Genomic DNA, 16,475 nt, shown 5'->3' with positions numbered 1-16,475 from the left:
TAGAAAGCAGGGAGCTCATTTAGGAATCTTCTTTCTGCACTGTTTCTGCACTTGCACCTTTGTAGAAGCCCAGTACAGTGTGCTGGCAGGGTGATGGCTCTGTGTCAGGTCTGGCTGCCTGATGAGGAAGTGGCAGCCAGCTGCAGGATCCGCATCTGCGACCTTCAGGGCCCAGCGAGATCCTCAAGGCTGCAGCTTCTTCCTGCTATCTCTGCTAACACAACAGGAAAAAAACAGTCAGCAGAAGATTAAGGACACTTTTGGTATGCACTAGCCCAGGCAGTTTCAAATGAGCACTATGCTTTAAGAAAAAATATAGTTTATTATTTAAATTATTCTGTAAGCAGAGCAACATGGCTTGCCTTTTCTTCACAATGATGGAGGGCATACAGAACAGCTGAATATGCAACTGCTGTTTAATTCAAGACTTAAGCAGTGTCATTAAACATATTTTCTTGCAGAGAAAAATTACTTCAATAGCAAATTGCATTTGTCTCACTTGTGAAAACACAGTTTATTGAGGATGCCGCTTCTTCTATTTTGTAGGTGTTAGTCTGGCTATTTAACTAAGGGTCTGACAGTATTTTCATTAAAATATTTTCATTTTTCAGGATGTGTAAGCCTTAAAAATTAAAGCTTAATGGGTGAGTCTCCTTTTCACAAGGCAAACAGCACTGTAATGACATAGCTACTTAAAGTATGAAAAACAAAGGAAAAAGAAAGAAGAGCTTATGTTTCTAGGTTCTCAGAACCCTCAGGGCAACACTGACGAAGGTGCATAAAGACCTAAGTATATATTCTCCTACACATATGAGATTAATAAACATTTTTCCAGATTAGTAACTGCTAAATTAGTAGATCTCCGCATTAACATATGAACAGATTGCTGCAAATGTAAGCAATAATTGAGTAGTTGTACCAGATTGCTGCTGCTTAACTGCAACACTTAGCTTCAGCTATCTCCGTTTAGGAGCTAATCACGACTTCAGGGTTTATTAGAGCAAAAATGATACGCTTTTGTAGCCAGCTTTCCTAGGTGCATTCCCACACCACGGGAACAACTGCGGCTCTCCAGATAAATCCTGTGCTCGCAAGGCGATGGTTCAGGCTGGAGCCTGGAGCCCAGACCGGACAGCGGCGAGTCACTCTCAGTTCTAGGCTCTGGCTTTAGCACCATGTGTCCCGGAGCGGGCACGGCCCCCGGCTGCGTGGCGGGACAGGGGCCCTCAGGGCCGGGCGGGGCCGGCCGCGGCCCCTGGCAACGGCGCCTTAAAGGCGGGCGGGGGCTGAGGCGGCGGCTGCCGCTGCCATGGCTCACGGCAGCCCTGTGGTGAGGGGCTGGGCGAGGCTGGGCTAGGCTGGGCTAGGCTAGGCTAGGCTAGGCTAGGCTAGGCTAGGCTAGCGGGGTCTGGCCGCTTCTCCTTGCGGGACACAGGGGACAGGGATGAGGACGTGGAAGTCGCCTCCCGTCCCGGCCAGGAGCCGCCGCCGGCGCGGGAAGCCTAAGGACGACATCGAAAGCCTGTGATATTTTTTTTCTTTTTTAAAGAATTTAAATTTTTCTGTTGAAAATTACCGTTTGTGGCACAAGTGTTGTGTCAGGGATTGGCGCTTGCAGGGTGCGAGGGACGCTGTGGCAGTTCGGCAGGGCCGGGGGGAGGCGGCGGCCTTTAGCCTATGGCGAGTTTTGTCCGCTGCTGCCTCTCCCTGCGTGGGGCTCCAGGTGCTCCCTCAAAGGACTGGAATCCCAGGGGGAACCTTGGAGGCTTTGCTGGAATGGGATGGGGATAAGCCCCTCCTGCCACCTCCCTGCACACGAATAAAACCAAATTTTGACAGTTCCCGCTATGGATGGCCTGCTTCTGGCGAAAGAGTGCCTGTGTGTAAAGGGATTAAGCTGGAGTACAATAGTGTCTGTGCTGTAACCATTTTTCTCTAATTTGCAAGCATGTGGTGTTTGAATTTTACAGTTGCTGTGTGCAGTTTTTATGTAGCACAATAAATATTTGCACTCACTGTAGCTTGGCAATCCTGGGGAGAGGAATAGGCCCGTTAAAAGATTTACATTCTGATTCTCTTCTGGGTTAGCGGTGAAGGCGGAGCATTTGACATATGGGCTGATCAGCAGCTTTAGCGTAGTGGTACCAGAAGAATTTTTTTTTTCCTTCCTCATCTTCCTGGTGTCTTGAAAAAGTGCTGGGGGAATCTTTCGACGTTAATATTCTCGATAAGAAATGATACATGAGTATGGTTGTTTTAAAGTAGTTGTGTTGGTTGCTTTTTCCAGAAAGTGTAACATGTTACTTCTTAATATCTTCTTTTCTTTGAAAAGAAACTGTGTATATTCTGCACTTTAGAACAACTTTGGAGCAGTAAAACATTATTTGATGTTTAAAAACACTAATACAGAGTCTTGTAAGGTTTCCTAAAATATTTCAGTTTGATTTTGCACCTTGTGTAGGCTATTCTGGTGGTAATCATAGTCAAGATTAATAGGCTTTAAATTGCAAAAAGCTCATTATCTTACGTTTACACTGGATTGTAGGAATCTTGAAGCTCATGTGTATCTGCTGTCCAGGTCTGACTGGAGGATTAGGATTTAATCACTGACATGGGCAGAGGAAGGAATAAAGTGCTCCGTTGCAGTCCTATTGTAATGTAAGATGAATGATCTGTACTGACAAAAGTAGTGTTCAAATTTCCACAGCTAGGTTAGAATACAGCATCAGACTGTTTCCATAAAGAAAAAAAAACTGTTATTTTTTGTGGGTTCCTTACATTCTGCTTCTGATGGAACTGGCACAGTTCATTTTTAATAGCTTGTATTATTGGTTGGCCCTTAGGTTAAGAGCAATGATTCTAGTATAATACAGTGGGGTTAGAGAAGCTTGTTTGAAAATACAGCAGAAGCCTAAGCAATAATTTGAGGCTCAAATCCAGTACTTTTTTAGATTTAAAAGAATGAGGACTTGCTGACCTTTGTATTTGACATTCTGTTCATTAAACTGATCTGTTCATGCTGTTCAGTTTGTAACAGCAGTTTATGAAGTGAGATTAGACTTTGTGCTATCTTTTCACATGACTTAATGCTCATCTTAGCTTGAATTTTTCTTTTTCTAATGTAGCCTGAACTGTATAAGTCCATTATCGAAGATGTGATTGAAGGTGTGCGGGAACTCTTTGCTGAGGAGGGTGTAGAGGAGCAGGTTCTGAAAGACTTGAAGCAGGTTTGTTGGGTTCCCTTGCATTAATAGCAGCTGTGTTTGTGTTTTTCTTTTGAGATGATGGAGCTGTCCGTTTCTTTGCCCTCCAAAACATGCAAACTTTTGCCCTGACTTAGAGTTACAAGTATCCTGGGAGCGATGTGGGGGCTGCTGAGAGTGGAAATTGGTTAGTTATTGCTGCCCTGTTTGTTGGATAGAATCAGTCAATTTACTCTTGGAAAAGCTGGGAATACCTGATTATCTTTTTTGATGTAGTTTGTTTTTAAAGCTGATGTTTGTTGACCTTAGTAATAATCTTCCTGTAGCTTTGGGAAACGAAAGTGACACAGTCTAAAGCAACAGAAGGCTTCTTCAGACACAGCCACTGTTCTCCACGGTTCAGTCTGCAGCTGCCGCACAGTTCTCACAGCATGTTGCAGACTTCAGCAGGTCAGATGTTGTTGGACACAATGCATGCAATTTAAGAATATCTCAGTGATTTGGAGATGTTTTTGGAAGACTTGTGATAATCTTGGTTTGTGTATATATCTTATGTACATATCTAGCTTGATGTGGAACAGTGATTATTTGAAAGCAGAACCATTTGACCAGTAAATGATGAATTAAACTTTAATAAACTAATAGAATTCTGTCTACATGCTCTTGACCAGCTGCGCATTTCCAGTAGGAAAACATGCGGACAGTTTTAGCCTTCTTGTCTGCAGTCCAGTAGTGTAGCCCTTCAGTTGCAAATTTACCTGCAGGGTTAAGCTCCTGCTTCCCCTTTTGATGTGTGTCCTGATGTGTGCAGAGGTTTTATGGCTCATTTGTGCCACGCAGTTCTGCAGTCAGGTTGGTGTTTAATCTGGTTCTCAATTTGTTGAAATGTAATCCCTTGCTCAAACAGGAGAGAGGAAGCTTTTTAGTTTTTCTTTCAGTTAGTTTTTCTAAAAGCAGCATTCCTGTTGCAGAGGAGTACTTGACTTTCACACAGTCTCTGACATCAGGACCTATTCTTCTCAGTAAAGTCCAGCTGACCACTGTGGTATTGTTGTGGAAGAGTGTAGTACTCAGCTGAGACTTATCCCAAAGTGAGAGGCTGTTAGGACCTTTGCCCATGAAGGACAAACCCCATATGAGATGATTTAATGAAAATCTGTGTTGTGGTGTATTTCAGGCTTGGGCAGGCATTCTTTATCTGTGGGATTCTTTTTTTTTTCTTTCTTTTTTGTGTTTGATTTTTTTACAGTCTTCCTAGTTGAATCAACTGTTGTTGGAAGCAAGTGTTTTATTTGTTCCATGTGACTAAAGGGAATATACTTTTGTGTTTGCATCCTATTGGAGGTTTTATATTTAATGAGAATTACCTTCTTACTCTTAACTTTTTAAAAAGCAGTACTAAGGCCAAGCAGTCTGAGTAAATCTATTTATTTGTTTCTGAAAAGGGGATTTGAATTGCCCCAAGGCTAGAGATTTTCAAAGTAGTTAGGGCTACCTAAATTGCTTGCTTCTAAAAGCCTGGGAAAGTTTTCCCTTTGCCCGTTTTTTCTCCCATGGAAGTCAGTATTGGGTGCTTTTGAAAATCTTATCCTACTGTTCCAACTTTTAGCATCAGTGGATTTGCTCTGCTGCCGTGGAAAAAGTACTTGCATGTTTTCCTCAAGTTGACAAGGCAATACTTGTGCTCACTAATGAGGATGAACTGAAGTTAGATTGCTTTAGTTTCACCCATGTTTGCTGTAAATTATTGAAAGATAATTGTATCCAAGAAATTAATTTCTGTTTTTTTTAATATAGCTTCTTTTGTCATCCAAGCTGGCAGAGGTTTTCAGCATTTAACAGCAGCAAAGCTGGTATGTAGCTGTAGTGATGTTTTACTTCAGTTTTGATTTTGTTGGACTCCTAAATCTTTAAAATTGTTTGCCAGTTATTAATAGGCTTCAGGAGGGAGAGTTTTAACACTGCTGCTTCTGTTGGAGCAGTTAAAAAGGATGGGATGTACCAGCTGGTTCTGCAAGAAGTGGAGCCAGAAGTGTTGGAAAGATACAGCTGCATGTATTTAGCCCATAGGATGAAAGTGTTGTGGAAATGCACAGCTCCATATACTTAAATATATATATTACTGGTTGTTAAAATAATGCATGGCTGGGAAATACTACCACTAGTGAAGCTGGGAGCAGCAATATCTGTGAGGTGTAGAAATTATCCAGAAGGAAAATGAATGCTTTTATAGTTGACAAGTTTGTAACATTGGGCATAGCAAAATTTCTTTGGGGAGCAGCCACTAATTGCCAGAGCTTGATGAACTTAGCTAATGCCTTCTGAGCCTCAAGCTAAGTACCTTTTCAAGTTGAAATATAATATTGGGAAGATGTTTATGCAAGATGTGAGTTTCCTGATTTAAAAGTTGGATTTCCTCAGAAGAGCTAGATTGAAAGGGAGCTGTATATCCAACTCTGCTCCTCAGGAGGAAAAGAGAATATGAAGCGACTTCATAGGCCTAGGCAAGAAACCTGTACTGGGTGGAGTAATGCATAAACTTAGGTAAAAGTGACTTTGAGTAGAAAAATGACTTTCTGGATGGTGGGTGCATTGAGGGGATATGGAAAATGTTACCTTAGCAAAAAGGGAGTGGGATAGCTGGAAAGCAGGAAACACTTGGGGCAAGCCATTCTGTCAGTGCAGAATACTCTTCATCTGTCTACATCTCAAAAGCATTCTGCAGTTTCCAGTGAAGATGACCACAGAGGCCCTCACTGGTATTTCCCATGGATGTTCCAGGTGTGGCACTCCGTGCCCTTTCCTACCTAAACCCAGCTGTTGTGTTGCAGGAGCCCCCACGAGTGGGTGTGACTCTTGCTCTCCCTTCGTGTGTTGCTTATCCTTTACAGATGCCAGGTGGAGTGATGCTGCAGCCAGCACCAGGTAAGGGTAACAAGGAGGTGTCAAAGCTTGCAGTGCCCTGGGGCTGTTGAAAGACAGTCCCAGGAACAGTAGATGAAACAGATGTGAAAGTAAAGTGGGTAGAGCCAGTTACCCTCCTCTTTGTACTTTGCGTTTGTAGTGGCTGTGTGGGGGAAGTAACTGCCTTGACTAGTCGGTGTGTCAGTTTTACAACTTGTGATAAGTGTTTACTGTGTCTGGCTAATAAAATAATTTCCTTCTTGTCTCTCTGGGACAATCTTCTATGTTTTCCAAAAGCTAAAGGCACTGTGGTGCTTCAGAGACAAATTGATTTCTTATTCAAATAAAATCCAACTATCCATTAACCTTTTTGATCCCATTATTTTGGTGATAAAACTGCTTGTACAAAAACTCCTTGCACTGCTTAGGTGTGATCAAGTGGAAGGCTTAGTTCAGTCATTGACTCTTCCCTCAAACAGCTTTTTGATGAAAATTGATGTCTCCAGTTATCTTGTTCAGGTATAATTCCTGATGTCATGAGACCTATAGACTGGTACCAGTGACTGTGTCTGTGTGAGCATGTGTGTGCGAAGAAGAAAAATCAAATGAAATCTGGAGCTTGGCTCTGGCATCTCGGTTCTAACACTGATAATAATAACTTTAAGCATTCAGTATTTGGAGTGGTTTTCTTAAGACATTATATGTAAATTCATAATGGTTTGGGTTTTATTAAACTAAAATAGGCAGGTGTTTTAGAGAGAAAATCTAAAGGCCCTTAGAGGAATGAACTCTCCCTGTAGCTATGGACTAGTTTACCGTTTCATCTTGTATTCCTTTGTTTCTGAAATGACATGGAAAAATTTAAAACATAGATTTTATTTATTTATTAATTTTAAATCTAGTATGTAGTTAAATTACTGAACTTACTTTCATAGGGTACTGTGTAGGCCAAACCACAAAAGAGATATTAAACATGAAGGATTGGATGGAAGCCATGATTCGGAAAGATTCTGAATGCTTGATTTTCAAGGGCTGGGATTATGCTTGAGGAAAGTTTTGCTTTGCAAATGTCCTTTTTCTCATAGTTTGTCTGAGTGTTTTCTCTTGTTTTTAGTGGTGACAGGTCTGTGGCTTGGATGAACCTGTATTTCACCTGCTGAAGCAGTTTTTAACTCTTCTCCCTGTAGGACAACTTTACAAGGTGAATGTGCCTGTTGTGGTCACACAGGCCTCAGGAGATGGAAGCATTCTCCATTACCCTGTGCAGCAGATGTTTCATCCCCTTGGGCAAGCTTCAGTTCTGCAGGCCAGCCTTGCCAGTGTTGCACAGGTGAATGCATCTGCTGCCCATGCAGCTGGTGAAACACTGCAGCCCCAGGAGACTGCTGTCCAACAGGCTGTGCTGTTCAAACCAAGCTATGTGGAAAAACAACACCTGGAGACCTCTGCTACTTTGGTCCAGAAGCCTCCTGTGAATCTGCAGGAACTTGAAATTAATGCAGCATTGAATCAGTGCAGGGAATCTACAGAAAAGTTCCAGCATGACAACCTTCACACAGCTGTGTTTACTCCAGAATGCTCTGAAGGACTTTTTATTGATGAATCCTTGGAAAGCAGCTCAAGCAGTGTCCTGCTGAATGTGGAGGGGCAGCTGGGCATGGAGCATCCAGAGCTCCTGCAGCAGCAGGTGTCTGATGATATCATTGACCTGATTATTGCAGGGGAAAGTTTGGATGAAAATGCATTTCTAAAGGATCAGGGCAGCATTGCTTCCTCTGACAAGGTAAGGACTTTTGTTTCTTAGCTAATGAAAATACATCTGTTAGAGACAGTTCTTTGAACACAATTCTAAGCACCTCGAAATGAGAAGAACAAAAGTTCTTTAGATTTTATGATTCATTCTTAAGCTTGTTTAGAATAACAGTAGCTGACTGCTTGTTTTTACATTAAGAATTTGTCAAAACTACAGCTAAAATACTGTGATTGATGAGCACATCAACTTAAAAATACTGAAAAATGTAATGGATAGAATGTATTAGACTTATTGTTTACTTTTGAGAGTCATGGAGGGTTTTTATGACTAAACAGACATGAAAGACTCTGAGAGCTTCCCTATCATTCTGACACTGATCTACATAGGGACACAGGTAAGTTGTGGGCAAAGTGCTTTTGCAAGATCAGCTGGGATTGATTTTAACTTGTAATGTGTGAAGAGCATTACAGTTGTATTGAGAATGCTTTCAGGATGAAAAGTCAAATTTGATAAGTGAAAATCTCCTTGAAGAAAATGTATTTCCTTGGGGTAAAAGTCCTGGACAAAGTAGAACCCAGCTAGAGCTGTGTGGGAAGTTTGAATGATTTTAATTAACAAGCTGCTTTCCTGACCTCATCTAATTTTAGTTCCAGAAATTATTTGCAGATGTTTGAAGTTCAGGCTGGCTTGCTGACTTTGAGTTGTAGTGCTCATATGTGATTAAGGCAAATTTATTAAATGCAAATTTAATGACAGTAATGCCAAATGTCTGTAAATAGAAGGCATGTTATGTTGTTCATCTGAACTCTGATGGCAGCATGATGAAGACTGTCTGTAGTGAGAATGAGAGGTCAAAACGAAGTGTTACTTTCTTGAACTAGAAAGTGTATGTGGATGGGAATTAAGTGCTGCAATAAAGATTTAATGAGAACTGAAGATAGCTGAAACCTTAAAGCCCTTTTACACTCCTGTGAATGCTCTGTTTAGGAATTCTACCACTTTTATGAACAGTAACGTGAAGTACTGAAATATTTACTGTCTCTTCCAGTTTTTTATATCTTGTTTAAACAAAGAATTTTGAATAAGTTGAGGGAGAGGGATCAGTTCATCTTGACTTTTTATTTCAAAAATGAAAAATCCTACTTTTGGGGGTGGGGGAGTAGCTTCCATTTTTGTTTTCATGGGAGCTTTTTTGCAATAGAAATTCTAAGTGTCCACTTGATAGCCTTTGTTTTAGGGTTGTTTGACTACAAGGGTGTTTAGAGAAAAGTGTAAGAAAATTTTTCTGTATTGCTGAGGAATATTTAACCTGAGTTCCATTTAAGTTAGATGCAACACAATTTTTGCAAATGTACTTGGGTTTACAAGCAGCAGGACCTGAAACTCTCATATTAGTGCCCCAGGCTTGTTGATTTATTAAACAAAAATCTCAGGCTTTGCGCTGACCATGGCTTCCATTGTGGTGTTGATTCACAAGCTGTCCCTGGTCTCTTTCATTGCTGACCCATGGAACCCATGGAGCAGACAGAATCTGATTTACCACTGGAGAAGGATCTCTGCAGTGACATTGAAGGCATAAGTCAGCTCGATGGCACTGGGGATGTTTCTTCCAAGGAACAAATACCACATACAAAAGATAAAGAAGATAATGAATTCATTGGTTTTATTGATTCAGAGGATCTAAGAGTTCTGGATGATGAGGAAGACTATGATGATGAATGTGACAGTTCTTCCAACATGGAGTCCAGCTGCAGTGATGGGGACAATGAAGACCTCCAGATAGATATAGTTGAGGAGGTAAGTTACTTTTAAGCCTTTAGAAGCCCATAACAATATTAGATCTCTTCTGATTGTTGGACCTAGAACAGTTCCTGGTTAGTTCAAGGCAGGGCATGCACAGTAAAGTTACAAATCTCTGGAGATAGGAAGTGCTGCAGAGAAATTACTTGAAAACTCATTATGAATGTGGATAAATGAAAGAACTGTTGGAAAGTCATTTGTTTATTGGATGAACTAAAATACTTACCTATCAGAATTAAAGTTTTATTGTAAAACCCTGGCCTCAGTGGAATGGAGTTCTGCTTCTTACTTAAGTAAAATATTATTTAAAGAATTTGATTTAAATAAGATTTATTTAAATAAGATCAGGATACAAATCTAGGTTTCCTTTCCTTCTGAAGGACCACAGGAGATTAGACAGAGAACAATGTGATACAAGAACATTGTTCTCTGTTTAATGGCCTGTGTTTCCTAGATTTTCCTTTTTCTTAAAGATACGCAGTTTTGGACTTCACATAAATACGACTTGATCAGTACTCAGTTACTGGAATCTGCTTTTTCAGTTAGAAGTTTTGCTTTTTTGACTTGTGTTTTTGTTTATTGTGTTTTGGGTTTTGAGAATGCAAACATGTAAAAAGTACTTGTAAGTGAGGTTGGTGCAACATGGTCTTCACAGCCTCCAGGTCTTGATTTATTTGGTATCTTTAATTCCAAGTATATTCAATGCTAATCTGAAAGAGTGTATAAAACAGAATTTTCATCTCTAGGATCCCTTAAACTCTGGTGATGATGTCAGTGAACAGGACATTGCAGACTTGTTTGACACTGACAATGTGATAGTTTGTCAGTATGAAAAGGTACAGTAATACACTTTTATCTTTGTTCTTTAATCATCCTAAATAATATCTTCAGCAAAACCATGTCTGCTCTCCTGTCAGTGCCTTTTGAAGAAACTCTAATGCCGTAATAGAGTGTTTAAATGATGTGTTTAGCTGACAATAGTCTGAAGACTTTCCTGCTGTTTTCTGAGAAGAGGATAATCATAATGGCCTATTAAAGGAAAAGGGAACAACAAGTCTGACAAAACTATGATTTGTAAAGGTGCAAAAGCTTGTTTATTTCCTTAACTTTTAAGTAAGATCAACATCTCTCTGGATGTATGTAGGCATATTCAGCTGTGAATTAAGGCTTTTAAGATGGATAACACAAAGAGAGGTGTATTACTTTCTTGTATATCTTTTTATTTGTCTTTGTAGTGCTTACTGAGAGATTTTCCTACCAGAATTTTGTTGTGTTTGAAAAACAAAGTAGTTGTTAAGTGCCTTTTTGTCCTCGTTCATTTTAATGTTTAAAATTCAACCTGATTTTGAACTCCTGAAGATCAAATTAAGTCCTTTTAGCTATTGTATGGTTTTGACAGATGCTTACATGTCAGTAATTTAAAAGATAAAAAAATGCATATTTTAAAGTAAATATGCAAAAATGTGGCTGTAGTTTAGGAGTGTGCCTTGACTTTTTTTAATGTTCCTTCCAAAGTGAGTAGTGATAACTTTTTGTGTGTAAAACTAGGGCTGTCTTAATACTTCTCTGTGGTTTAGGAAACAGAGAGGTGCTAAAAAAATTGTCTTTATGAAATTGTGACAGATTGACTGCTCCTGAGACCAGTTATTTTGGAAACTTATAGGGATACGTGTAGAAAATGCATCTCAATTGAAGCCATGGGTGTCTGTATTGTATTGAAAGGTACACCAAGTTTTGCAGCTTCAGAACTCAGATGTTACAGTTGCTATAGGTAGTGCATACTGTCATCTAGAGCAAATTTTGTCTGAAATAAGCTGAAAAATTGCTTGAAGATCTAAAAGAAACTACTAGGAAGGTCGGTGTTGGGCATGTCTTATAGGAAATTTAATATCAGATGTTATTAGAAATTGAGAGTTACAGAAGCTGGGGAAAGATGTTGGTAACTTTCCCTTTTGCAATAACAGATTTAATAAAACACGTAGGCCCAGTAGAAAGTAGATAAAACCAGTTATGTCCTAAATTACCTTGTTACCTTTAAGACAATGTTGGTAAAATTGCTGTCCTGTTTCTTTTCTTTCTGGAATTGAAAACAGACTGATGCTGACAATTCAAGGAATTTTCTAGAGATATTTTAAATTCCTTTTAGTATTAAACAAAACTTTCTGCAGTATGGATCTCCTTGCAGGCCTTAAAAAAGAAGGAATATGCAATTTTTCTTACTTTTTTTTTAATAGCAGTATTTGATTTTAAGCCAAGTTTTGATGCTTTTAGCCTGTTCCTAACGCCGCTGTGCATGCAACATTGCTTTGCCATGTAAAAAAGGAAAACATTGCATTTTAGTGAAGCTCCACTGGTTTGCAAGGTGTGCTGCATTTTGGGATTGCCCCATTACTGTTGTCTTGTCCTGCTGGTGTTGAGCTGTCACTCAACACTTTCTTTTAGGTAAAACATTTTTTGTGGGATAGGAGAATGGGACATGATGGGATAAGATTCAGGAGGTTTCTCTCTTGGGAGAGCGGGGAGTTCTTTATAAACAATTGAAGTATAATGCTTCCATTGAATATTTTGGGCCCTAAGGATTTTAAAATAAACAGCAGGTATAAAACAGCTTGTGCTTAAACATTGGGATTTTTTTAAATGAATGGTCTAGTGTATATTTGTGGTTGCTTTAATTTTGTTTATTATTTTTCATCAGATACATCGAACTAAGAACAAATGGAAGTTCTACTTAAAAGATGGAGTGATGTCCATTGAGGGTAAAGACCATGTTTTTGCAAAAGCCATTGGAGATGCAGAGTGGTGAAACCTCACTCCAGTATCTTTGAAGACTGTGGCACTATTTCCTTATAAACCAGTGAAACAACAGGACTTTCTATTGTTGTGCCATAAAAAAACAAAACTAAAAAACCCCCCAAAACAAAAAAGTTGTGGTAAAAAATATGCAAAATCTGTGTTGTTAATTTGTGTTGTTAATCTGTTTAGTTTGCAAACTAAACTACTGTACTGTTAGCTACTCAGCTGTCTTTGCTGTTCTTTTATGATTATTACATTTTTTTCCAATGAAGAAGCATCATTGGAATGAATAGCTTTAAAATTTGAAATATTATATCTGTTTGTTATTCAAGAAAGTAAAGAAATACTTATTGATTATAATTAAATAAATGTTCTGTTGGGTTTTTTTTCCCAGTTCTTAAAAGCTGAGGTATGACTTGAAATTTAAAATTGCACTGTTGTGTTATTCTTTTCAAAGACTTTTGAGTTGAAAAAAAAAGCAATATCTGTGCAAGTCTGAAACCTGTGGCTGTTTCAGCTGCATACTTCTCTTGATTTTTTTAGTTACTTTGTGTTTTTTTGGACTTCAGTTTAAAGATATGCACTCTAGAGGCAATATGGGAAATGTCTGGGAAAGATCCTGGAGCTCTCAATATATGAGAATTATTATTGTTTGTTCTATACTAGCTATGTCTACTGAGATGCAACGAGTAGTGTGATGTAACATTAAAATGTGATTTATTTTCATTGTCAATGCAAAGTCATTTAAGTTTGCTACTGAACATTTCCACTTCGTTCTAGGCCTACAGACCAGTAAACTGTGAATGATACAAATTGTGCATAATAATAAAAGTGTCATCTCATATACATTTCTAGCACGGAGTTGTTTTTGTGTTCCCTCAGTATAAACTCTGCTTAGAGAAAAGGGTACAAGCCATGCACATGGCAGTAGCTCACCCTAACATGAGAACTGCATTCTTCCCAGCCCTCAATGTCAATGTTTTTGTTAGTTCTTCAGAAATAAAGGTCCAAAAGAAGCTTTGGGCCCTTGTCTTTCAGAGCTGCAGCTTTTCCCTGGCTGGCTCCTGTTCCTTGTAGGGCAAGATGTGCAACTCCACGGTACAGCTGCAGCCAGGCTGCCTCAGAACAGGATCATCCTGCTGGAAGGGCAGTGCTACACTGAGGCATGCCTCCTGTGTCTGCTGGAATGAGACATTGTGAGGCATTTTGGTTATCTCTACTCCCTGAGAGGGTGCAGAGGCTGGGAGAAGGGAAAGAAAAGAAATGTGAAAGTGGGAGAGAATGAATGTATGGAAGAAATGAAGAGAAAAAATCCAGCCCTTGTTCATAATGGTACAAACCCTTGTGCTAGTGCCATAAGGCAGGAAGTAGTTTTTAAACAATTATTGAGTTTATTCCATGCTTTTTCTGATGCATCTGCTACTCTCCAGTATCAAAGACAGGACACTGAACTAGAGAACTTGAACCAAGCATGATATTTCTTTTGTCCTTTATCGATGCTGCTGCTGGAATGTGAAGAATTGTGTATTCAGAGGCAGTTAAAATATTCCAGTGTATGATTTCTTTTCCCCCATTTAGATGACTTGTAACTCCACTGATGCTACACTTCAGACCTATAAATGCACAAGAAATGCAGCCTTTACCATATGATAGATTCTTTTAGGTTTCAGCCCTCTCCCACAGGCTCTGAGGTGCACATGCTCTGTAAATGTGCACATTATGAACTGTGGGACCATTTCCAATGTCAGAAAACACTGAAAGCAGAGGTTGTGTGGCACAGGAATCCATGGGACAGGACTGGATGTGCACCATTCACTAAGCACCACAAAGGCTGAATGGTGCTTCTGAATTTGACCTGTTTTTCCTGGTCACTATTAAATAAAGTGGCTAAAGAGCACTTAGTTTTTAGCTAATTTTAAAGATAATATTAGTAAAGAATTACAGCTTTGAAAAAGATGTTTACAACTAAATACACCTGAGGTCAGGAATTTTTATACTAAAACAAAATGTTTCTGATAAAAAGGTAAGCTCTAGCCTGTGACTTGAGCAGTAGTCAGTGCCTTTGATCTGAATAGTTTATGAATTAATGTTTTTGATTGCTGCTACTTATAGTTTAGCAAACATATTGCTGCAGATGTGACAGGATGAGATGTATAATACCAGTTAAAGTCTACAAAGATACTTCAGTAAATGGATGCCTGAAACTTTACACCAAAAAGAAGGTAAAATCAAAATAATGAGATAGAATAATAAGTGTAACTTGTATGAGAAACTCTGGCATGAATCTAAATCTCTTATTAAAGTTTGACTTATTTGCTTACGTTTTTGTGTAGACAAATTTAAAGTATAAATTACATTTGATGTTTTGTCAGTTTTTTGGTTTTTTTTTTGTTTAAACAGCAATTTTGTAAATGGTGGATTTCACTCTACTTACAACAGGTACAGAAAGAAGAATGCCCACAGAGACTCTCTTTCTGCTTGGCTGTTACCTCTGCAGCTCTGTAGGGCAGGTGCTATCAGTTGTTGTTAATTCTAACTCATCTCCATTGCCTGTAGTTTCCTGACCATGTTATGTGGTGGGGAGGGTGTGCTGGCAAGCTCTTGTCCTGTTAAAACATAATGCAAGTAAATCAGTTGTCACCCACTTTAGATATTGTGCTGTCATGTCCTAAATCATGTGCAGGACTCCTTCATGTGATGTCAGAAGAAATGCGTCTCAAAAATCAGTTTTATCTCTAGGTGATAGAGAAGTTTTAGGCCCAGTAGCTATTTTTTTAGACTGGTACTGTTGGTTTGCATTATAATTAAATATCCTATCATAGTCCCATTTGATCATTGGCTAAGCTCAGGAGCTTGTGTGTGTAAAGAGGTGCATCATATGGAATTTGTATTGATTGCTAAACCACAGAGTTTTAAGATCCTCCTCTGTTCTCAATCCTGCTTCATTCCCCACCTGTGGGAACTGCTTGTGAGCACAGCTGTGCTTTACATCCAGAGCTTTTGTACTGATTGAAATCATGGCATTATGCTGAAGGTAAGAGTGGGTCAGAGATATTATTTCTCATTATCACAATTATGAACTAATGATAGACCAGTCACTAGCAAAAAAAGAATTGCTTTCATTTACGTGAAGCAAATTTAGCTTGTGGTGCAGTGTTTTGGCAACAAGAGGAGTGCTTTGGAACTCAGTTGCTGTCATACACATGAAAGCAAAAGACTCAGCTGAAAAGGAGAATGTTAGAGGCTTAAAGTGATTGCAATAGTACCATTCTCTTATGTATCAGACTCTGCACTTAAATTAGCAGTGCAGTCACAAATCTGGACCAGGTATTTAGCATGATCACTTAGCATCAGGCAATGCATAGTGAAAGAAAAGAGATTTTAATGGGAAAACATTGTCATGAAAAAGTAACTAGTCTTCTGCTCTGCTTCATCATCTGGGAATAGACTTGGACTGTGTGTGTTGAAGAGGCCCTGGTGCATTCCTGAATGCCGCTGGCACTGTTGATGTCAGAGAGTGGACAGGTGGGAATCATTCCTGAGACTGCCCCAGGAGGGAAAACCAGGCAGTACTTCCTTGCCTGTGCAGGAAGCAGCACTCCTGCTGCTGAGAGGGAGCCTTTACAGTTTACCTGATTTGTGTGTGTGCACATGTGATAGCCTAAATTGAGTCCTGTGTGTAGCGGGGGGGGCTTGCATCTCTTGTGATTTCCAGATCCCACATGGCTATGTATGGGTTAATAATTTGAGTAAGCTACCCACCAGCTCAGACCGAGATCTAGTGTAAACTGCAAAATTGTCAGTGACAAAGGTTCAATAATCAACTTTCCTCCTTTGGTGATATCTTTACAGTTTATTGCTTGAACGCTCTCCTTTAACTGTGTGTAGGTGGCTGTGTAATTGGAAGTTTCTGTTGATGAAATGGAGGCATCTAGTTTAGTGCCTCTTTCTTTAAACCAACAATGCCAGCACAGCTGATAGGAATGAAAAAAGAAGCCATGAAGGATAGAAAACAGGCTTTA

The 16,475-nt window shown here is 39.4% G+C and overlaps 1 protein-coding gene across 2 annotated transcripts; it reads left to right on the top strand.

Moving 5' to 3' along the window:
- The first annotated feature begins 1,303 nt into the window (after nucleotides 1-1,303).
- Nucleotides 1,304-13,310, top strand: GTF2A1L (general transcription factor IIA subunit 1 like). Of its 2 annotated transcripts, none has more exons than XM_066178093.1 (9): nucleotides 1,304-1,330; nucleotides 3,126-3,227; nucleotides 3,530-3,653; nucleotides 5,001-5,056; nucleotides 6,035-6,128; nucleotides 7,295-7,890; nucleotides 9,382-9,657; nucleotides 10,407-10,496; nucleotides 12,356-13,310. In XM_066178093.1, the coding sequence occupies exons 1-9, from the start codon at nucleotides 1,310-1,312 to the stop codon at nucleotides 12,461-12,463; spliced, it is 1,467 nt and encodes a 488-aa protein (XP_066034190.1). In that variant the 5' UTR covers nucleotides 1,304-1,309; the 3' UTR covers nucleotides 12,464-13,310. The 2 variants fall into 2 exon arrangements, with proteins under 2 accessions (XP_066034190.1, XP_066034188.1); XM_066178091.1 differs by having other exon boundaries at nucleotides 1,310-1,330; nucleotides 9,385-9,657; nucleotides 12,356-13,309.
- Nucleotides 13,311-16,475: the final 3,165 nt, after the last annotated feature.

Source organism: Chamaea fasciata, unplaced genomic scaffold (genome assembly GCF_029207755.1).
Source record: "Chamaea fasciata isolate MVZ Bird 193981 ecotype frontalis unplaced genomic scaffold, bChaFas1.0.hap1 SCAF_3, whole genome shotgun sequence".
NCBI lineage: Eukaryota > Metazoa > Chordata > Aves > Passeriformes > Sylviidae > Chamaea > Chamaea fasciata.
This window is presented reverse-complemented; position numbering and strand designations above follow the sequence as displayed.

Excerpts from the sequence above, each read along its gene's own strand:
- GTF2A1L (XM_066178093.1), top strand. The coding sequence starts at position 1,310 with ATGGCTCACGGCAGCCCTGTG. Across the intron at positions 3,654-5,000 it reads CATGTTGCAGACTTCAGCAG|CTTCTTTTGTCATCCAAGCT; the intron begins GTCAGATGTTGT and ends TTTTTAATATAG. Across the intron at positions 10,497-12,355 it reads TAGTTTGTCAGTATGAAAAG|ATACATCGAACTAAGAACAA; the intron begins GTACAGTAATAC and ends ATTTTTCATCAG.